This window comes from Pongo pygmaeus, chromosome 20 (genome assembly GCF_028885625.2).
Source record: "Pongo pygmaeus isolate AG05252 chromosome 20, NHGRI_mPonPyg2-v2.0_pri, whole genome shotgun sequence".
Classification (NCBI taxonomy): domain Eukaryota; kingdom Metazoa; phylum Chordata; class Mammalia; order Primates; family Hominidae; genus Pongo; species Pongo pygmaeus.
In genome coordinates, this window is record NC_072393.2 from 13,610,621 (window position 1) to 13,634,503 (window position 23,883).

The following is a 23,883-nucleotide window of genomic DNA, read 5'->3' on the forward strand; positions in this document are numbered from 1 at the left end:
TGCCACTGCACTCCAGCCTGGGCAGCAGAGCAAGACCCTGTCTCAAAGAAATATATATATATGTTTTATAGAGACAGGGTCTCACTATGTTATCCAGGCTGGTCTCAAACTCCTGACCTCAAGCGATCTTCCCGCCTCTGCCTCCCAAAGTTCTGGGATTACAGGCGTGAGCCACCGAGCCCAGCCAACTTTAAAGTATTTAATAAAGGTATTTGACATGCTGTTCCATTTGATGATCTTTTGGGCAAGAAAGGGGTGGGAATCCATTGCTTTTGGAGCCATATTCCTGGGTGTTGGGCAACTTGCACCCAGAAGAGGGAGCCATTTTCTTAATTTTTTTTTTCTGCTAAGAGGCGGTGTCTTTTCCTCATTCATAAAAGGCTGCCACATAGGCTGGTTGCTGCTCTGGGTAGGAAAGCGGTGGGTGGTCCCAATTTCAACCCCAAGGAACCACAGTCAACATTATTTCACTGGCTTCTAGCGACAAACTCCTGAGGTGGCCATATATGTAGTCACTCCCATTTTACAGAAGTGGGAAGCACGGCTAACAGAGATGCTGTGATTCACCCAGAGAATGCACGAGAAATGGCAGAACTAGGCAGGGCACGGCGGTTCATCCCTGTAATCCCAGCACTTTGGGAAGCCGAGGCCAGCAGATTACCTGAGGTCAGGAGTTCAAGACCAGCCTGGCCAACACGGTGAAACCCCATCTCTACTAAAAATACAAAAAATTATCTGGGCATGGTGGCCAGCGCCTGTAATCCCAGCTACTTGGAAGGCTGAGGAAGGAGAATTGCTTGAACTTGGGAGGCAGAGGTTGCAGTGAACCAAGATCACACCACTGTACTCCAGTCTGGGTGACAGAGCGAGACTCTGTCTCAAAAAAAAAAAAAAAAAAAAAAAAAAAGGCAGAACAAGGATTTGAACCCAGGTCCATCTGCCACGAAGCCCCATGTTTGCCCATGTGCTGATGTTGCTTTCTCTGTTCTGAGCAACCCAATTCAGAAAGATGGTGGTGAATAAGAAGGCAGGGGGCCAGGTGCGGTGGCTCATGCCTGTAATCCCAGCACTTTGGGAGGCCAAGGCAGGCAGATCACGAGGTCAGGAGATCGAGACCATCCTGGCTAATAAGGTGAAACCCCGTCTCTACTAAAAATACAAAAAAATTAGCCGGGCCTGGTGGCGGGCGCCTGTAGTCCTGGCTGCTCGGGAGGCTGAGGCAGGAGAATGGCGTGAACCTGGGAGGCGGAGCTTGCAGTGAGCCGAGATCGCGCCATTGCACTCCAGCCTGGGTGATGGTGCGAGACTCCGTCTCAAAAAAAGAGAAGGCAGGGAACAGTCCCTGAAGGGACACAGTGGAACAGAAGACACACCCAACTGGGCATCTAAAGACCTAAATCTGGGGGTATTGTCATCAATCAGGGACCCCATGCAAGCTCTTATCCTACCAAGCTCAGCCTCCAGTAGCCTCTCATCTAACAAATGGTTCATTCATGGTGGCTGAATTAGTCTGGGCTTCAAATCCTTTTGGGAGACGAAGGGGTTAATACTGAAATTCGCATCCTACATTAAAAGTTCCACTGTTGTTAAGACTCGAAGAATGTTCATAGTAATAATAGCTGGCCAGGCGTGGCGGCTCACACCTGTAATCCCAGCACTTTGAGAGGCTGAGGCGGGTGGATCACTTGAACCCAGGAGTTTGAGACCAGCCTGAGCAGCGTGGTGAAACCCTGTCTCTACAAAATACAAAAAAATTAACTGGGCATGGTGCTGTGTGCCTTGAGTTCCAGCTATTTGGGAGGCTGAGATGGTAGGATTGCTTGAGTCTGGGGAGGTTGAGGCTGTACTGAGCTGTGATTGCACCACTGCACTCCAGCCTGGCGACAGAGCAAGAGCCTTAGTTAGTATTTCTTTGCCCATCATTGGCTTTTTTTTTGAGATGGGCTTGCTCTGTCACCCAGGCTGGAATACAGTGGCATGATCACGGCTCACTGTAGCCTTGACCTCCTGGGCACAAGCGAGCCTCCTGCCTCAGCCTCCTGAGTAGGTGGGACTACAGGCACACTTCACCATGCCTGGTTCCACTACCATTTTTTTCTTGAGGCTATTAACTCAGGTCTGAACGATGACAACATCCTATGTTTGTAACCACTGTGGTATCTAGTAGGAAAATCTATGGTCAAAGTGAAGGTTCAAACATATAGCTTGAGGCTTTGCTTCTTGATTGGAGGAACTTCCCATGGCTCCTGATGGATGGACACCACAGTAAGAGAGAGAAACTGTCAGGAGAGCTCGAGGGGCCATGCCACTCCAAGGGCTTAAAAATGTAATGTGGGTGCTAACAGATGCAGTGCGGTGCAGTGGTTAAGGTGCTGGATACTCTTGGTGTCCGGCCAAGATCCCATTTTCTTTCTGGTGTACCTGCCCTCCAGCTGCTATGGATGTTGGTTGCTAATGCCTCCCAGCTGGCCCTCTTCTTAGTAGAATTGCCCTTGGTGATCTAAAGCTATCTCACCTGGGAGCTACTGCGTCTCTACCTCCCATCCGCAGTGACTGACCACAGAAGTACAAAAGGCCAGCATCCTTGTCATGCATTGGAGGACAACTCTGGTGTCACACACACTCCAGCTGAAATTGCATCCCTGCTCTATCCATTCCCCAGCCCCACCCTGCTGATCTCCTGCTGTCTCTCCCAAGAGCCATCCCCCCAATAAAGCAGGTGCATCTGAACACCTACCTAAGTATCCGCTTCAAGGGAACCTGACCTAGTCAACCACTTACTAGTGAATTACAAACCTCAGCTTCTCCATCTGTAACTGGGGGACTAGAACAGTACCTCCCTCACAGGATTAAATGAGAGAGTTCATACACAGTGAAGTACCTAGTAAGTCATAGGCAGTCATTAAACAGAGACTCTTGTTACTATTGCTATTATAATATATATATTTTTTGAGACAGGGTCTCACTTTGTTGCCCAGGCTGAGTGCAGTGGCACCATCACAGCTCAGTGCAGCTTCAAACTCCCAGGCTTAAGCGATCCTCCCATCTCAGTCTCCCTCCTGTAGCTGAGACTACTGGTACACACTACCACACCTGGCTAGTTTTTGTATTTTTTTTTTAGAGACAGGGTCTCGCTTTGTTGCCCAGGCTGGTCTTGAACTCCTGGCCTCAGGCAATCGTCCTGCCTTGGCCTCCCAAAGTGCTGGGATTACAGGTGTGAGCCACTGCACCTGGCTCTTTTGACTGTTAGATTTGGGATGGCTCTTAATTTAATATGATGCAGGCATCTGCTGGGATCTTGCAGAGACCTTGGGTAGAAGTGTCTTCTTTCTACAAAAAGACCCTGCTGGTGATCCTCTGGGAAATCCTACTCTTTAAACCTTAGTAGCAATGAGCCTGAAGAATGAAGCCAATAAAATGTAAAATGGTGATAATAAAAGAGACTACTTCACAGGCTTGTTGGGAGGATAAAGGACTTTAAAAAAATGGAAATACTTAGAATAATGTCTGGCATATAGTAAGTGCTTTTTAATTTTTTCTTTTCTTTTTTTGAGACGGAGTTTCACTCTTTCATCCAGGCTGGAGTACAGTGGCGTGATCTCAGCTCACTGCAACCTCCGCCCCCCAGGTTCAAGTGATTCTCCTGCCTCAGTCTCCCGAGTAGCTGGGATTATAGATGCCCGCCACCACGTCCGGCTAATTTTTGTATTTTTAGTAGAGACGGGGTTTCGCCATTTTGGCCAGGCAGGTCTCGAACTCCTGACTTCAGGTGATCCACCCACCCGCCTTGGCCTCCCAAAGTGCTAGGATTACAGGCATGATCACTGCACCCAGCCTATAAATTGTTTTTAAACTTTTTGTTGTCTGTTTTTTTGAGACAAGGTCTCACTCTGTTGCCCAGGCTAGAGTGCAGTGGTGCTATCACAGCTCAACGTAGCCTTGACCTCCTGGGCTCAGATCCTCCTGCCTCAGCCTTTTAAGTAGCTGGGACTACGGGTGTACACCATCATGCCTGCTAATTTTTTTTTTTTTTTTTGAGACGGGGTTTCGCCATGTTGCCCAGGCTGATCTTAAACTCCTAAGCTCAATCTATCTGCCCGCTTCAGTCTCCCAAAGTGCTGGGATTCCAGGTGTGAGCCACTGTGCCCAGCCAACCTGGCTAATTTCTAAAAAAAAAAAAAAAAAAAAAAAAAATTGTAGACATTGGGGTCTCACAATGTTGCCCAGGCTGGTCTTGAACTTGTGGCCTCAAGTGATCCTCCCAAAGTGCTGGAATTACAGGCATGAGCCACCATGCCTGGCTAAATTATTATTATTAACCAAGACAAGAAGATAGAAAAGGGACAGACAGCCCTGTTTTATTTTTGCTTTTTACATTTTTTTTGGCTCAACCTATACTTAATTTTGACCCTGCATATGGCAGCCACCCTTAAACGGGGACTAGATGTATCTGTGGAGAATGAGAAAGCAGCAAGGAATGAGTATGAATTTTAGAGCTCGTTACTGTCCACTCTAAGAATTCAGGTGAGTAATTTAACCTCCTTGAGCCTCAACCTTCTCATCTGTAAAATGGGTGTTCGCTGGGTGACTGTGAGGATGAAATAAGGTAATTCATGTAAAGTCCTTCTGCAGTGCCCTGTATGCAACAGGCACTCAGTAAATGGGAATGGTCATTGCCACCAGTGGTACGGCCCAGGCTTGGAGTCACACTTGCTCACTCCTAGTTCTGCCACTTCTCAGCCACAAAACCCTGCTCCAATGTTTCAGCCACTCTGAGCCTCAGTTTCCCCCTCCATAAAATAGAGACATCAGTCCTATCGACTTCATAGGGCTGTGAGTACTGAATGAGATCACATATGGTGCTTAGCATGGCTCCCGATAGTAGACAGTAGGTGCTCAATAAATGGGTGTGGCTCTTAGCTTGCTTTCAGGAGCTCATGGGGAGCTACAGTCATATTCCTAGGGGGTCCCCTATAGGGAGTCCCAAAGAAGAGACTGCCCTCACACAGGCTGGTGGCAGGATGTGGCCTCCTGAGATGCTCTGCATAGGGGAAACTGAGGGCTCCTGGGGCCTGTGAGCAAACCCCTTGTCAGGGTCGGAAACTCACGCACTTGGGATTCCAGACACCAGCTTGAGCGGCCGCAGCACTCGAACTGCCCTCAGCGTCCGTAGGTCAAACTCCGTCCCAACTGTCGCCAAGATGCTGAAAGAAAGAAGCCAGAATGGAGAACAGAGGGTGGGTTTTGGGGGTCAGACAGCAGGGCGGGGGTGCTTGGGATTCCAAGCCGTCCTGTATTGGCTGGGTGACCACAGGCAGGTGACTCGACACCACTGGCCTCAGTTTTGTCACCTGTAAAATGGTCTTAACAGTACCTGCCTCACGGGATAAAAGGTGATTTACGAAGACCCCCAACAGATGGTTCATATTGCATAAATGTTGCAATGAGAGAAACGGAATCTTCCCCATGGCTCATGGTTGGGGTGACATTCAGTATATTTCACAACCTACAATGACAATAGATTGTGGGGTGGCCTGGGGCCCTGGGGGAATGGCAGACCTTTTGGGGTTTGTGGCTGTTTATTTTATTTTATTTTATTTTATTTTTTTGAGACAGAGTCTCATTCTGTTGCCCAGGCTGGAGTGTGATCTCCAATGGTGCGATCTCAGCTCACTGCAACCTCTGCCTCCCGGGTTCAAGGGATTCTCCTGCCTCAGCCTCCCGAGTAGCTGGGATTACTAGGCACCTGCCATCATGCCTGGGTACTTCTTTTTGTATTTTTGTAGAGACAGGGTTTCACCATGTTGGCCAGGCTGGTCTAGAACTCTTAACCTCAGGTGATCCACCCGCCTTGGCCTCCCAAAGTGCTGGGATTACAGGCGTGAGCCATGGTGCCTGGCCTGGTTTGTGGCTCTTTAATAAATGCCAGGAAAGTAGTTCAGTGTTAAGAGCCCAGGCTGCATGGGTTCAAATCCCAGATCTGCCACTTTACAGTTGGGTAACCTTGGGCAAGGGACTTCGCTGCTCTGTGCCTCAGTTTCCCCCTTTTGTATAACCTGGATAACAATAGTATCAATACCTCCAAGGGTTGTGAGGATTCAGCAAGTTGACAAAAAGTGGTCAGCACAATGCCAGGCACACAGGCAGTATGCTAAGCTATTCAGAAATAAATAAGAAAACAAAAAAATGGGTGTGATCCTGCCTGTGTGGACCAGCCGGCATCAGCTGGCTAGAAGGCAGCTACAGACCCCAAGCCTCTGGTCAAAAAGAGTCCCTTTTGTAAATTCAAGTTAGTAAGGATGATAGCAGTAGGTGGGATGAGGCTTCCATAGAAATCCTCTGAGCAAGACCCTGTCATGAGACCTCATTTGTAAACGTATTGCTGTTGAAACACAGGGTCCCTCCTGGCCCTGTTTCCTGAACATGTCCATTTCAGAGCTAAGTGATGTATAGTGCGTGGTCAAGGCACAATACAATAAAAGAGACTGTCATCAGAACTTCATATAATGGACAAGAAATGCCGAATACCAGAGGGTCTGTGGTTAACAAAAGGTTGGCCACAACAAATAACTTGGGGATTTTTCAGTTTATTTTTATTTTAGACATGGGGTCTTGCTCTGATGCCCAGGCTGGAATGCAATGGTGCAATCATAGTTCGCTACAGCCTTGAACTCCTGGGCTCAAGCAATCCTCCTGCCTTAGCCTACTGAGTAGCTGGGATTACAGGTGGGAACCACCACACCTGGCTTGATTTTTCAGTTTTATCCAGGGGCTTGGGTCTTAACACTTCAGTCTGTGGCCAACTGGTATCTGTACCTCTTGCCTCAGGGCTGTCTCCAAATCTGGGGCAGGCCCAGGGAGTGAACTTTAAGGGAGAAGCCCTCAACCAAAGATTGCTGGGAGTTGGTGGATCAATACCCCATCTCCCTCACCCTTCATTCTGGATCACTTAAGATGTGAGTTCCACGTGGGCTCCCAGTGAGACTGAGCTCAGTTGCCTACGGGACAAACTCACCCTTCCTTGCCCCGTCTCCCCTCTCCCTCTCCAACCCTTTCTGGGGTCACTCTCAGATGAACTACTTGCAAAAGGATTGCCCTAAATTCTTGTTTTAGGATCTATTCTGGGTCATCCTAAACTAACACAAAGCATGTTTCCAACTTTTTTTCTCAAGATTACCCATAGAGGAGAGATGGGCATATTAGGTTGGGCCGACCTTTTCCACCATCCACAAGTGGGCGTCTGAGCATATCCTATGTGCTGGGTAGAGTGACATATGAGACTGTCCCTGCCCCATGGAGCTGATGCAAAAGAGAAGTGGTTAAGAAAAACATGCACACAATGAGTGAATCTGTTGCAGGTGTGATGCCTTCTCAGCTAGGAAGACAACGGCTTTGAGGAGCACACGGCAGGTCGTGTTAACTAGTCCGGGGCCTGGGGATACCCCCTACTTCAAGTCAAGTTCCCATAGATGAGGAGGAGAAATCTGGCCAGTGGGGAGAGAATTTTCCAGGCTGAGAGAGTGGCCATGACAGAGAGCTTGGGACTGAAAGAGGCTTGGCAAATTCAAGAAATGACATGGTGTCACCACTAAGATTTGGGTGGTAAGGTTCAAGCAGCAAGCCATGAAGCCAGAGTAGGCAGGGGCCATGACATACAACTTTACAAAAAATGAATTTATTTATTTTTATTTTTAGAGACAGGGACTTATTTTGTCACCCAGGCTTGAGTACAGTGGTGCAATAACAGTTCACTGCAGCCTCAACCTCCTGGGCCCAAGCGATCCTCCCACCTCTGCCTCCTAAGCAGCTGGGACTACAGGTGTACAACAACACATTCAGAAAATTTAAAATTTTTTTTGTAGAGATGGGGTCTTGCTATATTGCCCAGGCTGGTCTAGAACTCCTGGCCTCAAGTGATCCTCTCACCTCGGCCTCCCAAAGTGCTGGGATTATAGGTATGAGCTACTGCACTTGGCCTGTTCAACTTTTAATTTGATTTACTTTATTTTTCTCTTCTCCTCCCAGCTTTCTGATACTAATTTGCATTCCTCAAATTCTGACTTAGAGATGACTATTCTCTTCCTGCACCTTGTTTTCTTCTGTGCTGGCAGATAAAAGCTGTCAGGGCGTGCACAGCAAAGAACAGGCAGTGTTAAGTCCTTAGTATTTCACTTCACAAACATTAACTGAGCACTAATAACAAGCCAGGCCCTATCTCTGTGTGGGGGAGACTGAGAGTAAACCCAATAAATACAAGCAGGCTTTGTTTTTTTTTGTTTTAGAGATGGAGTCTCCCTGTGTTGCCCAGGCTGGCCTCCAACTCCTGGGCTCAAGGGATCCTCTTGCCTTGGCCTCCCAAAGTGCTGGGATTATGGACGTGAGCCACCACACCGGCCGAGGCAGACTTCATTTCATTGTGCTTTGCTTTATTGCAATTTGCAGATATTGTGTTTCTTACAAATTGAAGATTTGTGGCAACCCTGCGTCAAGGAAGTCTATCAGGGCCATTTTTTTTCCAACAGCGTATGCTCACTTCGCATCTCTGTGTCACACTCTGGTAATTCTTACGGTATTTCAAACTTTTACATAATTGTTACATCTGTTATGGTGGTCTGTGATCAGTGATCTTTGATGTGACTATTGTAATTGTTTGGGGGTGCCACGAACCACATCCATAGAAGATGGCAAACTTGATCGATAAATGTTGTGTGTGTTCTGACTGTTCTGCTAACTGGCCATTCCCCCATCTCTCCTGCTTTCCTTGGGCCTTCCTATTCCCCGAGACATAACAATATTGAAATTAGGTCAGTGTATAACCGTACAATGGCCTTTAAGTGCTCAAGTGAAAGGAAGAGTTGCACGTCTCTCACTTTAAATGAAAAGCTAGAAATGATTAAACACAGTGAGGAAGGCATGTCAAAAGCTGAGATAGGGCCAGGGATGGAGGCTCATGCCTGTAATCCCAGCACTTTGGGAGGCTGAGGTGAGAGGATGGCTTGAGCCTAGGAGTTTGAGACTATCCTGGGCAAAATAGGGAGACTCTATCTCTACAGAAAATAAAAAAATTAGCTGGGTGTGGTGGTGCACACCTGTAGTCTCAGCTACTTAGGAGGCTGAGGTGGGAGGATCACTTGGTCCCAGGAAGTTGAGGCTGCAGTGAGCGGTGACCGCACCACTGCACTCCAGCCTGGGCAACAGAGTGAGACCTGTCTCAAAAACAAAACAAACAAACAAACAAAAGGCCATAAGCTAGAGGTTAGCCAAGTTGTGAATGCAAAGGAAAAATTACTGAAGGAAATTAAAAGGGCTACTCTAGTAAACACATGAATGATAAGAAAGTAAGACAGGCTTATTGCGGACATGGAGAAAGTTTTAGTGGTCAAACCAGCCACAACATTCCCTTAAGCCAAAGCCTAATCCACAGCAAGCCCCTAACTCTCTTTAAGTCTGTGAAGACTGAGAGAGGTGGGGAAGCTGCAGAAGAAAAATCTGAAGCTAGAAGATCTTGGTTCATGAGGTTTAAGGAAAGAAGCTGTCCCCATAATATAAAAGTGCAAGGTGAAGTGATAAGTGCTGATGGAGAAGCTGCAGTAAGTTATCCAGAAGATCTAGCTGAGATTATTAATGAAGCTGGCGACACTGAATAACAGATTTTTAATGTAGACAAAATGCCCTATTGGAAGAAGTTGCCATCTAGGACTTTCATAGTTAGAGAGAAGTCAATGCCTGGCCTCAAAGCTTCAAAGGACAGGCTGACTCTCTTGTTAGGGGCTAGTGCTCCTGGTGACTTTAAGTTGAAACTAATGCTCATTTACCATTCCAAAAGTCCTAGGGTCTTAAGAATTATGCTAAATCTACTCTGCCTATGCTCTATAAATGGAACAGTGAAGACTGAATGACAGCCTGTCTGTTTGTAGCATGGACAACTGATATTTTAAGCCCACTGTTGAGATCTACTCAGAAAAAAAAATATATATTATATATAAAACATATATTACATGTAATATACATAATATATATATATTTTATATATACATGTATTTTAGACGAAGTTGCACTCTTGTTGCCCAGGCTGGAGTGCAATGGCATGACCTCAGCTCACTGCAACCTCTGACTCCCAGGTTCAAGTGATTCTCCTGCCTCAGCCTCCGGGGTAGCTGGGATTACAGGCACCTGTTACCACGCCTGGCTAATTTTTTTGTATTTTTAGTAGAGTTGGGGTTTCACCATGTTGGCCAGGCTGGTTTTGAACTCCTGACCTCAGGTGATCCACCTGCCTCGGCCTCCCAAAGTGGTAGGATTACAGGTGCGAGCCACTGCACCCAGTCAGAAAAAAGATTTCTTTCAAAACATTACTGCTGACAATGCACTGGTTATCCAGGACCTCTGATGGGCATGTACAAGAAGATGAATGTTGTTTTTATGCCTTCTAACACAACATTCTTTTTTTTTTTTGAGACAGAGTCTCACTCTGTCGCTGCAGTGGTGTGATCTTGGCTCATTGCAACCTCCGTCTTCTAGGGGGTTCAAGCAATTCTCCTGCCTCAGCCTCCCAAGTAGCTGGGATTACAGTCATATGCCACCATGCCCAGATAATTTTTGTATTTTTAGTAGAGATAGGGTTTCACCATATTGACCAGGCTGGTCTTGAACTCCTGACCTCAAGTTACCCACCTGCCTCAGCCTCCCAAAGTGCTGGAATTACAGGCGTGAGCCACCATGCCCAGCCACAACATTCATTCTGTAGCCCATGGATCAAGAAGTAATTCTGTATTTCAAATCTTAGTATTTAAGGGATACATTTCATAAGGCTATAGCTGCCATAGACAAATTCCTTTGATGCATCCGGGCAAAGGAAATTGAAAACTTTCTGGAAAGGATTCGCCATTCTAGATACCATTAGGAACATTTGTGGCTGGTTCCAGTGGCTCATGCCTGTAATCCCAGCACTTAGGGAGATCAAGGCAGGAGGATCACTTGAGGCCAAGAGTTCAAGACCAGTCTTGGCAACATAGTGAGACCTCAACTCAATTAAAAATAAAAAAAATCCACAACAAACAAACAACAAAAAGAACATTTGTGATTCATGGGAACAGGTCAAAATATCAACATTAATAGGTATTTTGAGGAAGTCAATTCCAATCCTCATGGATGACTTTGAGGAGTTCAAGACTTCACTGGAGGAAGACACTGCAGATGTGATGGAAATAGCAAGAGAACTAGAATTAGAAGTGGAGCCTGAAGATGTGACTGAATTGCTGCAGCCCAATGATCAAACTTCAATGCATGAGGAGTTACTTGTCATGGAAGAGCAAAGAAAGTGATTTCTTGAGATGGATTCTACTCCTGGTGAAAATTCTGTGAACACTTAAAATGACAACATGGGATTTAGAATATGACATAAACTTAGTTGACAAAGCAGTGGCAGGGTTTGAGAGAACTGACTCCAATTTTGAAAAAAGTTCTACTGTGGGTAAAATGCTGTCAACAAGCATCTCATGCTAGAGAAATCTTTCGTGAAAGGAAGAGTCCATGGATGCAGAAAACTTTGTCTTATTTTAAGAAAATGTCACAGGCACCCCAATCTTCAGCAACCACCCCCACGATCAGTCAGTACCCATCAACATTGAGCCAGTGACCCTTCACCAGCAAGATGAGGACTCACTGAAGGCTCAGATGATTGTTAACTTTTTTAGTAATGAAACATATTTATTTATTTATTTATTTATTTATTTTTATTTTTATTTTTTTGAGACAGAGTCTCAGTCTGTCACCCAGGCTGGAGTGCAGCGGTGCAATCTCGGCTCACTGCAACCTCCCTCCGCCTCCCAGTTTCAAGCAATTCTCGTGCCTCAGCCTCCTGAGTAGCTGGGCTTACAGGTGTGCACCACCACACCCGGCTATTTTTTGTATTTTTCATAGAGACGGGGTTTCACCATGTTGGCTGGGCTGGTTTTGAACTCCTGACCTCAAGTGATCCACCCACCTTGGCCTCACAAACTGTTGGGATTACAGGCATGAGCCACTGTGCCCAGCCTTTTTTTTTTTTTTTTTTTTTTAATTTTTGTTGAGAGATATGGTCTCACTCTGTCCCCCAGGCTAGAGTGCAGTGGTGTGATCATAGCTCACTGCAGTCTCAATCTCTCAGGCCCAAGTGAGCCTCCCACCTCAGCCTCTCATGTAGCTGGGACCACAGGCATGCGTCACCATACCCAGCTATTTTTAAAAAGAATTTTTGTGTAGAAACGGGGTCTCACTTTGTTGCCTGGTTTCAAATCCCTGGGCTCAAGCAATCCTCCTGCCTTGGCCTCCCAAAGTGTTGGGATTACAAGCGTGAGCCACTGTGCCCAGCCTTGATGCATTTTAAAATTAAGGTATGTACATTTTTTTTTAGGCATAATGCTATCATGCACTTAATAGACTATAGTGTAAGCATAACTTTTATGTGCACTGGGAAACCAAAAAAGGCACATGACTCACTTTATTGCAATATTTGCTTTATTATGGTGACCTGGAACCAAACCAGCAGTGTCTCTGAGGTATACCTGTATGACAGATGTTAGGGTGATGAGTGCTTAGGAGAAAGTTACCACAGAGCAAGGGGAAAGGACGCATCAGTGACATGGGGCTGGGGGGATGAGGGAAGTGGTGACATTTCTATCAGTAAAGGTACCTGCTCTTTACTACCTGGAAGGCAAACAGTTCAGTGTTAAAAGTGTTACAGGGCCGGGCGCAGTGGCTCACGCCTATAATCCCAACACTTTGGGAGGCCGAGGCTGGCGGATCACAAGGTCAGGAGTTCGAGACCAGCCTGGCCAATATGGTGAAACCTCATCTCTACTAAAAATACAAAAATTAGCTGGGCGTGGTGGCGGGCATCTGTAGTCCCAGCTACTCGGGAGGCTAAGGCAGGAGAATCACTTGAACCCGGGTGACAGAGGATGCAGTGAGCCGAGATCGCACCACTGCACTCCAGCCTGGTGACAGAGCAAAACGCTGTCTCAAAAAAAAAAAAAAAAAAAAAAAAAGTGTTCAAACAGCACTGCCCAGGAGAAATCTATTAAGAGCTATTTATGAAATTTTATAGCCAGGCACGGTGGCTCATGCCTGTAATACCAGCACTTTGGGAGGCCAAGGCAGGCAGATCACTTGAGGCCAGGAGTTTGAGACCAGCCTGGCCAACATGGTGAAACTCCATCTCTACTAAAAATGCAAAAAATTAGCTGGGCGTGGTGGTGGGCATCTGTAATCCCAGCTACTCAGAGGCAGAGGCAGGCGAACTGCTTGAACCTGTGAGGTGGAGGTTGCAGTGAGCCAAGATCACACCACTGCACTCCAGCCTGGGTGACAGAGCATGACTCTGTCTCAAAAAAAAAAAAAAAAAAAATTAACATTTGCTAGTAGCCACATTAAAAAAGTAAAAAGAAACAGGTAAAATTCGTTTATTGGTTTATTTATTTATTTACTTATTTATATATTTATTTTTTTGAGACAGGGTCTCCCTGTTGTCTAGGCTGGAGTGCAGTGGCTTGATCTTGGCTCACTGCAACCTCTGCCTCCTGGGCTCAGATGATCTTCCTGCCTCAGCCTCCTAAGTAGCTGGGACTACAGGTGGGAGCCACCATGCCCAGCTAATTTTTGCATTTTTTTTTTTGGAGAGACAGGGTTTTACCATATTGCCCAGGCTGGTCTCGAACTCCTGAGCTCAAGCAATCTGCCTGTTTTGGCCTCCCCAAAGTGCTGGTATTTGAGGCATGAGCCACTATGCCCAGCCTGAAGCATTCTAACAAGATCATAGGCCTGCTGGGCACAAAAGCTCCTGCCTGTAATCTCAGCTACTTGGGAGGCTGAGGCAGGAGGATCGCTTGAGGCCAGGAGTTCCAGACCAGCCTGAGCAACATGGCAAGACCTTGTCACTATTAAACAAAATAATAACAATTTAAAAAATTGGCGGGGCATTGTGGTGTGTGCCTGTAATCCCAGCTACTCGGGAGGCTGCTGGTGGGAGGATCACTTGAGTTTGGGATTTTGAGGCTGCAGTGAGCTGTGATCGTGCCACTGCATTCCAGGCTGGGAGACAGAGCGAGACCCTGTATCTTAAGAAATAAAAGACATTTTGCACATGCTTTTCCTTGGAATCTGGTCAATATTCTACACTTTCATGTGTTTCAATTGAAGTGCTCGAAGGCCACATGTGGCCAGCAGTGACTGTATCAAACAGCACAAGTGCAGAGAAATAGACATTTGAATAAAGACTGGGAGAAAGCAAGGGAGACAAGAGAGTGAGCCATATGAATATGTCAGGGAAAACTCCAGGCAAAGGGAACAGCTGGTGCAAAGGTCCAGCTGGTGCAAAGGTCCTCCTCCCGCTCTTCCCCTCACTCACTCTGTTCCAGCCACACCAATTCATCTGTGTTCTTCAAATGCACCAGGCTGGACCATGCGTTTAATAGCTAGGCCATGCCTGGTGTATTTGAGAAACAGTGATGAGTTGGTGTGGCTGGAGCAGAGCGAGCAAGGGGGAGGGTGAGAGGGGACGAAGGCAGGGAGGTGATGGATGGTGCAGGGCTTTGTGGGTCGTGGAGAGGACTTTGGCTTTTTCTCTGAGTAAGGTGTGAGCCATGGAGGGTTCTGAGAGGAGGAGGGATGTAATCTGACTTGTATTAAAATACGATCCCTCTTGGGGGCAAGGCTGGAAGCTGGGAGATTGAGGAGGAGGCAACTGCATTGACGCAGTTGAACACTGATGAGCCTGGACCAGGGAGGTTGCGCTGGATGCAATGATAACGCTAAGACGAACTCCACCCTGCTTTAGGGAGAGACCACACCAATGAGTGAGTGAGAGATTCAACTACAAGTCCCTCTGACCCCAGGGATAGAGGAGGCAGGGATGAAGAGGAAATGATTACAGCCTAGGGACAGCATTATCGCAGAGCTCATGTCCGGGGAGGCAGCATAGCACAGTCAGAACATCTCAGACGGGTTAAATCCTGGCCCTGCATTTTCTCATTGTGTGACCTTTCCCATTGCCTTAACTTGTTCAAGCCTCGGAAATGCAGATAATCTCACCTCCCGGTGCAATCCCAGCTGGCTCCCAAGACGCATTACCTCACAGCCTCCTCCCTGGAAGGATAAGAAGGAATTAGGAGGAGAACAGGAAGATAAGGGAAGCTTCTCTGGCTAAGAAAGCCCTATGGAGGCAGAAGGCTTCACTCAGGGTATGTGGTAGGGGAGAGGTTGGGTGAGCTGGACAGTGGAGGCTGTCAACTAGAGGCTGGGTCTTGTCCTGTGGACAGTGAGAGTCATGTAAGGTTTTGGAGCAGGAAGGGATGTGATTAGGGTTGGCGTTCGGAAGACAAGCCTGACAGCTGAAAGGACAGATTGGTGGTGATGGAGCAGAAGTTAGGAGGGAGCCGCAAGAGCAGGCTGGTGTAATGAGGGCTGGAACTAGGACAAAGGCAGTGGGAGTACAAAAGAGGCCCCGGTTTATATATAGCTGCCATTGATTGCTGTGCTCCAGGGAGCCTGCCTGGGCTCATCAAATCCTCCCTGCATCCCAGCGGTTGGCAGTTTGAGGCCCATTTTACAGAGGAGGAAACTAAAGCCCAGATAAGTTAATCCCACGTGGAGGTTCCTACCACTAGTAAGAACTTGAACCCCAGACCAGCCACAGGACTCCAGAATCCCAGTTCTCTACTGTGTCATCCTTCAACTCCTGTGACTAGTTGGGCGGGGTGAGGGGCAATGGTGGTGAAGAAAGAGAAGAATGGCTCTGGTTCTGAAAGGACCACGGAGTGATGTTCATTCATTTATTCAACAAGGATTTAGTGAGCACGTACTATGTGCCAGATATTCAGAGAGTGCCTAAAGATGCTACCAAGAGCAAAGCAATAGTGGGAAAATATATAGTATGTCAGACAGTGTAAAGTGCTATGGAGAACAATATGGCAGCCCCTAGGGCTTCCAATGGAAAGACTGAGTGTGGAGCAGGAGAGAGAAGTGTCAAGGGTGACTCCAGGGTTTTGGCCTGAGCTACCTGAAGGATGAAGTTGCTGTCAGTGGAGATGGGGAAGATGGAAGAAGAAGGTTTCGAAGAAGATCAAGAACTGGGTTGTAGACATGTTGAGTTTGAGATGCCAGTTTTCTGTCACTCCTTAGTTAAAATCTTCCAATGGCTTCCATCAGGCTTGGAGTAAAATTTAAACTCTACCATGAGCACATGACCTTGCGTGATGTGACTCCTGCTGACCACCTTGTCCTACAACACCCTGGCCACTCCGACTTCCTTTCTGTTCTGCCAGTAGGAAAAGCTCATTTTCTGCTTTATTGAGAATTACTATATTGGCTGTCTCCTCTGCCGTCCCCATTCCTTCAACTCTCATCTTTTGCCTAGCTGGCCTCTTCGAATTCTTCAGCTTGAAACTCAGATTCTGTCTCCTCAGAGAGAACATCCCTCAACTTCCTAGCTAAAGAGATCCTGCCTCTTCACTCCCTGGAATTATATCGTTGGTTTGTTTGTTTATTTACTTATTTTTAAGACAGGGTCTCACTCTGTCACCCAGGCTGGCGTGCAGTGGCACAGTCACAGCTCACTGTGGCCTTGACCTCTCAGGCTCAAGCAATCCTTCCACCTTGTCCTCCCAAGTAGCTGGAACTACAGGCATGCATCACCCTATCCAGCTAATTTTTTAATATATTTTTTGTAGAGACAGGGTCCCACTATGTTGCCCAAGCTGGTCTCAAACTCCTGGGTTCAAGCGATCCTCTCATCTTGGTCTCTTAGTGTTTGGATTATAGGCGTGAGCCACCATGCCTGACCGTACTGTTTATTAAGTCGTATTTATTATTCATGCCCTCTTCTAGAATGTCAGCTCCATGAGGACAGGGGCTTTTTTTTTTATACCATCTTTCATGGCCTAGTGGGTACTCAATAAATATTGGGGTGGGTGAATAAGTGAGGTTTAGATTATAGGTGTGAGCCACCATGCCCGGCCGTAGTGTTTATTAAGTCATATTTATTATTCATGCTTTCTTCTAGAATGTCAGGTCCACGAGGACAGGGTTGTTTTTTTTTTTATAGCATCTTTTATGGCCTAGTGGGTACTCAATAAATATTGGGGTGGGTGAATAAGTGAGGTGTGGCAGAGGACAGGGTTATGGAAGACCAGATAACCCAGGGTAGATGAGTAAAGTGGAAAAAGTCAAGGGTCCCCAGTAGAGCATTTCAGGACAGCAACATTTTAAGAGACAAGTGGAAGAAAGAGATTCGTGAGAAAGAGGGAGAAGACACAGACATGGGAGGAGACTCGGTAGAGAATGGCATACCTGACAGTCAAGTTCAAAAGCATTTTGAGGCTGGGTGTGGTGGCTCATGCCTGTAATCCCAGCACTTTGAAAGGCCGCGGCAGGTGGATCCCCTGAGGTTAGGAGTTCAAGATCAGCCTGGCCAACATGGCAAAACTCCGTCTCTACCAAAAATACAAAAAATTAGCCAGCCGTGGTGGTGGGAGCCTGTAATCCCAGCTACTTGGGAGACTGAGGCAGGAGAATCGCTTGAACCTGGGAGGCAGAGGTTGCGGTAAGCCGAGATCGCACCATTGCACTCCAGCCTGCCTGGGTGATGAGAACGAAACTCCATCTCAAAAAAAAAAAAAAACCCCAAAACAATAGCAACAACAAAAACACACAAAAATAGAAAAGTATTTTGAGAAAGGAGAGGTCATTGGTCTCCAGGGCCGCACAGAGATGAGTAAGAGTAAAGGATGAAGAATGCATTTCATACGGCATCAGGGTCATACCAGTCTTTCCGGGGCTGATGGTTGAGGGAGAACAAGAGGAGAAGAATTGGAAATGTGAGCCTGGGTAGGAGAGGAGATTTTCAGGGTGGGAGAGAACTGAATATGGGTCAAGGGAGAGAAGTTGATGATGTATCTCTTGGCCTTTAGAGAGCTGCACCGCCCAATAAAGTAACCACTAGCCACACATAGCTATTTAAATATAGATTTAAATTCATTTAAATTAAATGAAGAATTCACTTGTACCAGTCACGTTTTAAGTGCTCCCAAGCCACATGTGGATGGTGCATACCTACATACTTCATCAGTGCAGAAAGTTCCATTGGACTCTGATGTTCTAGCATGTCCATCCCCGTAGGGCAGATATTTTCTTTTCTTTTTCTTTCTTTTTCTTTTTTTTTTTTTTTGAGACAGGGTCTCATTCTGTTGCCCAGGCTGGAGTGCAGTGGCACGATCTCAGCTTATTGCATCCTCCGCTTCCCAGGTTCAAGCGATTCTCCTGCCTCAGCCTCCCAAGTAGCTGGGATTACAGGCACTCGCCACCATGCCCAGCTAATTTTTACATTTTTAGTAGAGACGGGGTTTCACCATGTTGGTCAGGCTGATCTTGAACTCCTGACCTTGCGATTCACCCGCCTCGGCCTCCCAAAGTGCTGGGATTACAGGCGTGAGCCATTGCGCCTGGCCTTCTTTTCTTTTTTAGAGACAGGGTCCTACTATGTTGCCCAGTCTGGACTCAAACTCCCAGTCTCATGAGATCCCACTGCCTCAGCCTCCTGAGTAGCTGGAACTATAGGCATAAGCGCCACTGTGCCTGGCTTTGCAAAATTTATTTCTATTTTTTATTTTATTTTTTAGAAATTTTCATCTGTTTTGTTCATAGCATCTCCAGCACCTAAAGCTGTGCCTGGCATACAGTAGGCACTCAATAAATGTTTACTGAATAAATAATGAAGCAAAAATGTAGAAAAGTGTGGTTGATAATTAACAGAGTATATTCTAGAAGAGGTGGAAGGCTCAGTATTTAAAGAAGAGAGTCCAGGCGTGGTGGCTTATGCTTGTAATCCCAGCACTTTGGGAGGCTGAGGCAGGAGGATTATTTGAGCTCAGGAGTTCAAGACCAGCCTGGGCAACATAAGGAGACTCCATCTCTACAAAAAATATAAAAATTAGCCGGCCATGGTGGTACACTCCTCCAGCTGCTCGTGAGGCTAAGGTGGGCGGATCACCCGAGCCTGGCAGGTCGAGGCAGCAGTGAGCTGTGATTGTGCCACTGCATTTCTGCCTGGGCAACAGAGTGAGACCTTGTCTCTTAAAAAAAAAAAAAAAAGAAGAATGGAAGACACAGTTGTCCATCCAAGAGCCACCACCACTGCCCCCCTTGCTGGCAGAGCCCACCTCCCATCAAAGAGGCAGAAAATGCCTAATAGTCTCTTTTCCCCAAGATTCCTTGCAATAAGAGCACTTGTCACATGACCCATTCGTAGGCCTAACGGGATCTGGGTGAAAAATCTGCTGGGTGCTTCTGGAAAAGGATTCTTTCCCCATGAGATGAGTCACATGGTAAGAGACAGCCCTTCCTCTCCCTCTTCTTTGGCCAGATGCTTTTGTGTCTGTCTACGTGGATGGCTGGGTAAGTATCTTAGAACTGAGGCAGTCATCGGCTGGGCATGGTGGCTCACGCCTATAATCCCAGCCCTTTGGCAGGCCGAGGCAGGTGGATCACCTGAGGTCAGGAGTTTGAGACCAGCCTGACCAATATGGTGAAACCCCATCTCTACTAAAAAAAATACAAAAAATTAGCCGGGTGCAGTGGCAGGCACCTGTAATCCCAGCTACTCGGGAGGCTGAGACAGGAGAATCGCTTGAACCCAGGAGGCAGAGGTTGCAGTGAGCCGAGATCATGCCACTGTACTCCAGCCTGGGCGACAGAGTGGGACTCTGTCTGAAGGAAAAAAAAAAGAACTGACGCAGTCGTCTTGAGGCTGTGAGTGGTAAATGTTAAAGAAAGTCCTTACAGTGACGATGTTAGAGTAGAAAGATGGAAAGGACTCTTTGGAGACATTGTTGAGCCATGGAACCAACCCTGCAACCAACTTCCTGGCCTCCAGACTTCTTTTGTTTTTGAGACAAATCTCACTCTGTCGCCCAGGCTGGAGTGCAGTGGCGCAATCTCGGCTCACTGCAACTTCCACCTCCTGGGTTCAAGTAATTCTCCTGCCTCAGCCTCCCGAGTAGCTGGGACTACAGGCATGCGCCACCATGCCTGGCTAATTTTTGTATTTTTAGTAGAGATGGGGTTCACCATGTTGGCCAGCCTGTTCTCGAACTCCTGACCTCAGGTGATCTACCCGTCTTGGCCTCCCAAAGTGCTGGGATTACAGGCATGAGCCACTGTGCCCGGCCTCCATTTTTATTTTCTTAATTGTAGCTAAGTTGTATCAGAACCTGCTGATTAAATGAGCCAATATTCACTGAATTTATTCTCTGCCAGGTTGTGTGCTTGTTACTTTACATCCTGAGATCTCATTTTATGCTGCTTACCAGGGACTTGTTCTATTCTCCCTTTCATTGATAGGGAAATTGAGACCCATGGGGTTAAACTACTTGTCCAGCTAACATGTGGTGCCTGCGTGCTACGTCTGGTTTTACCCATTCCACCATGCTGCTCCTGGTTAACTCTGCCACCCCACTCACCTTCCCCACTGGGACCTCAGCCAAGCTCATGCCTTCACTAGCCTGAGCATGGGAAGGAGCTCAATTCTTCTCTGCTGGTTGGAAGTCAGGATGTCAATAACTATTTATAGAGGAGCAACTACCATGTGCCACTCAGAAGAGAGGGGAACATGTGCAAAGGCCCTGGGGCTGGAGAGACCTCATGGAGAGAAGTGAGGTTACCAGTTGAGAAGTGGAGGCAGAGGACAGGAGTTTGAGCCCAAGAGTTTGAGGCTGCAGTGAGCTACATCACTACAGCCAGTGCAACAGAATGACATCCTGTCTCTAAAAATTAAAACAAAATTAAAAAGATGACACAGAGGAATGTCTGCAAATCAGCAAGAATAACATAGCAACCCCAATAGGAAAATAGGCCCAAAATGTGAACAGGCAGATTAGGGGAGTGAGAAGGAGAGGAGACAGGAGAGTGAGAAGGAGATGTTAGCATGGTTAGAAAGCAGGGGAAGAGATAGGGATGTAGTGGCCCCCTAACCTCAGGTTAGATAAAGTACCTGCCTCTTACAGACTCAGGCCAAATATTTCTAAGATGGGTACCAAGGAGCAGAACCACTTCCCATACAGTCTATACTCTTGCCACTTCTAGGCTGAGGACTGAGTGATCCTCTTCAAGTTCATTCTTAAATCACCCAGCTTTCCCCTTCTTGAGAAAACTATTTCTTCTTCTTCTTCTTCTTCTTTTTTTTGAGACAAAGTCTTGCTCTGTCACCCAGGCTGGAGTGCAATGGTGTGATCTCAGCTCAATGCAACCTCTGCCTCCCAGGTTCAAGTGATTTTCCTGCCTCAGCCTCCTGAGTAGCTGGGATTACAGGCACATGCCACCATGCCTGGCTAATTTTTGTATTTTTAGTAGAGACAGGGTTTCACTGTGTTGGCCAGGCTGGTCTGAAACTCCTGACCTTAAGTGATCCACCTGCCTCACCCTCCCAAAGTGTTGGGAGTACAGGCATGAGCCACCCCCTGGCGAGAAAACTATTTCTGAAATTCATTTTCTGAATTTTCAAATGCAGAGTCAAGTTCTTTGCTCTCCTCAGGTTATGGGATATCTTTACCTTTGGTCTGTACAACGCCTGTCTCTTGTTTATACTTTCATTCATTCATGCATTAATTCCCCTTTATCTCTACACCCTACTTTCATTCTTTTCCCTCCCAGAGACAACTGAGAGAATGTTTAATTTGGCCTTATAGGAGTGCACTCTCGCAAAAACACGTGCGATATTTTGAGTGTGTCTATTTTTAACTGACATAAGCAGGATGAAGTTAGACACATTCTGTTGTTTCCTGTTTTCACCCAGAACCATATTTTTATTTTTTGTTTTTTAAATTTTTTGAGACAGAATTTTGCTCTTGTCACCCAGGCTGGAGTGCAGTGGCACGATCTCGGCTCACTGCAACCTCCGCCTCCCGGATTCAAGTGATTCTCTTGCCTCAGCCTCCCGAGTAGCTGGGATTACAGGTGCCTGCCACCATGTCCAGCTAATTTTTGTATCTTTAGTAAAGACAGGGTTTCGCCATGTTGGCCAGGCTGGTCTCGAACTCCTGACCTCAGGTGATACACCCACCTTGGCCTCCTAAAGTGCTGGGATTACAGGCATTAGCCACCGTGCCCAGCAACAACCATATTTTTAAAAGCCCCATCCCGTAGTATCTGTTGGATATGCGGTCTGGAGCTCTCACTCATTCTGGTGCTCCATGGGTGCTTCTGTCACATGCCGCCTCCTGGTCCCCAGAAGGGACACCAGGTGGCCTTCAGCTCCCCCTATACAGATGGTGCTGGAGTAAGCATTCTAGTACCTGCCCCTAACAGACATGGTAAGAATGTCCCTGGGATGGATGCCTGGGGACATAACCACTGATGGTGCTGGACCTCACCGGACTGAGTACTACTGATATGTCTCCAGAGTGGCCTCCCTGGGCCACACCCCTTTGAGTGGTGCAAGACCTTCCTCTGTCCCTGCATCGCTGGAAACCCTTGGCTTATTCACCTATTTTTTCCCCCAATAGCAAAGGCGTACAGAGATACTGCTTTCATTTCCATCTTTCTGGTTACAAACGACTTTGAGTATCATGTCATAGGCTGATTAGCTTTTCAGACTTCACTTCTCTGATCTGCCTGTTCACATTTTCGGCCTGTTTTCCTATTGGGGTTGCTGTGTTATTCTGATTGACTTGCAGACATTTCCTCAGGTAGTCTTTGCATTTTTATTTTTATTTTTTATGATTTTTTATTTATTTTGAGATGGAGTCTCGCTCTGTCGCCCAGGCTGGAGTGCAGTGGCGCAATCTCGGCTCACTGCAACCTCCTGGGTTCAAGCAATTCTTGAAGCCTCCTGAGTTCAAGCCTTCCGGCTCTTGAAGCCTCCTGGGTTCAAGCAATTCTCCTGCCTCAGCCTCCCGAGTAACTGGGACTACAGGCATGTGCCACCATGCCCGGCTAATTTTTCTGTATTTTTAGTAGAGACGGGGTTTCACCATGTTAGCTAGGATGGTCTAGATCTCCTGACCTCATGATCTGCCCACCTCGGCTTCCCAAAGTGCTGGGATTACAGGCGGGAGCCACTATGCCCCACCTAAGTTTTTACTTTTTATGTTTAGAGACAGGTCTCACTCTGTCACCCAAATTGGAGTGCAGCAGTGTGATCATAGCTCACTGCAGCCTCAAATTCCTGGGCTCAAGCAGTCCTCCTGTCTCAGCCTCTAGAGTAGCTGGGACTACAGGCATGCAACACTTTGCCTGGCTAATTCTTAAAATGTTGGTAGAGATGGGGTCTCTCTGTTTCCCAGGCTGGTCTCAAACCCCTGGCTTCCAGTGAACCTCCCACCTTGGCCTTCCAAAGCACTGGGATTACAGGTGTGAGCCACTGCACCCAGACCCTCATGTAGCCTTGATCAACACTGTCCGACAGAACTTTCTGGATGATAAATCTGTTTTCAATCTGTGCTCCCAGATATGGTAGCCACTAGTCACCTGTGGGTTTTGAGCACTTACAATGTGGCTAGTGTGAATGAGGAACTGAGTTTTAAATTTCATTTAATTCTAAATCATTTAAATTTAAAGTGACCACACAGTGCTAGGGACCTCTGTAACAAACAACAGTTAGAAATTAACCCCCGATCAATTTTTTTTCTATGATTCAATCCACTATTTACCATGTGCTAGTTCCTATTCTAAATGATTTATAAATATTAACTCATTCAAAACTCATAACAACTCCATAGGTAGATACTATTTTCTCCATTTTATTGATGAGGAAACTGAGGCCCAGAGAGGTTGATAACTCACCCAAGGATTCACAGGAAATGTGACAACCAGCATCTGGATGTAAGGTTTGGTTCCCAAACCACCCCCTATTGC

General features: G+C 46.8%; 1 protein-coding gene across 5 annotated transcripts in view; it reads right to left on the reverse strand.

The window, feature by feature from the left end:
* Positions 1–23,883, reverse strand: part of CACNA1A (calcium voltage-gated channel subunit alpha1 A) — a 300,689-nt gene that overhangs the window by 160,871 nt on the left and 115,935 nt on the right. For all 5 annotated transcript variants that reach the window (XM_054464221.2, XM_054464220.2, XM_054464222.2 and 2 more), the window contains exon 4: positions 5,113–5,204. In XM_054464221.2, the coding sequence (XP_054320196.2) occupies positions 5,113–5,204 (92 nt within the window). The remainder of the gene's footprint in view (positions 1–5,112; positions 5,205–23,883) is intronic.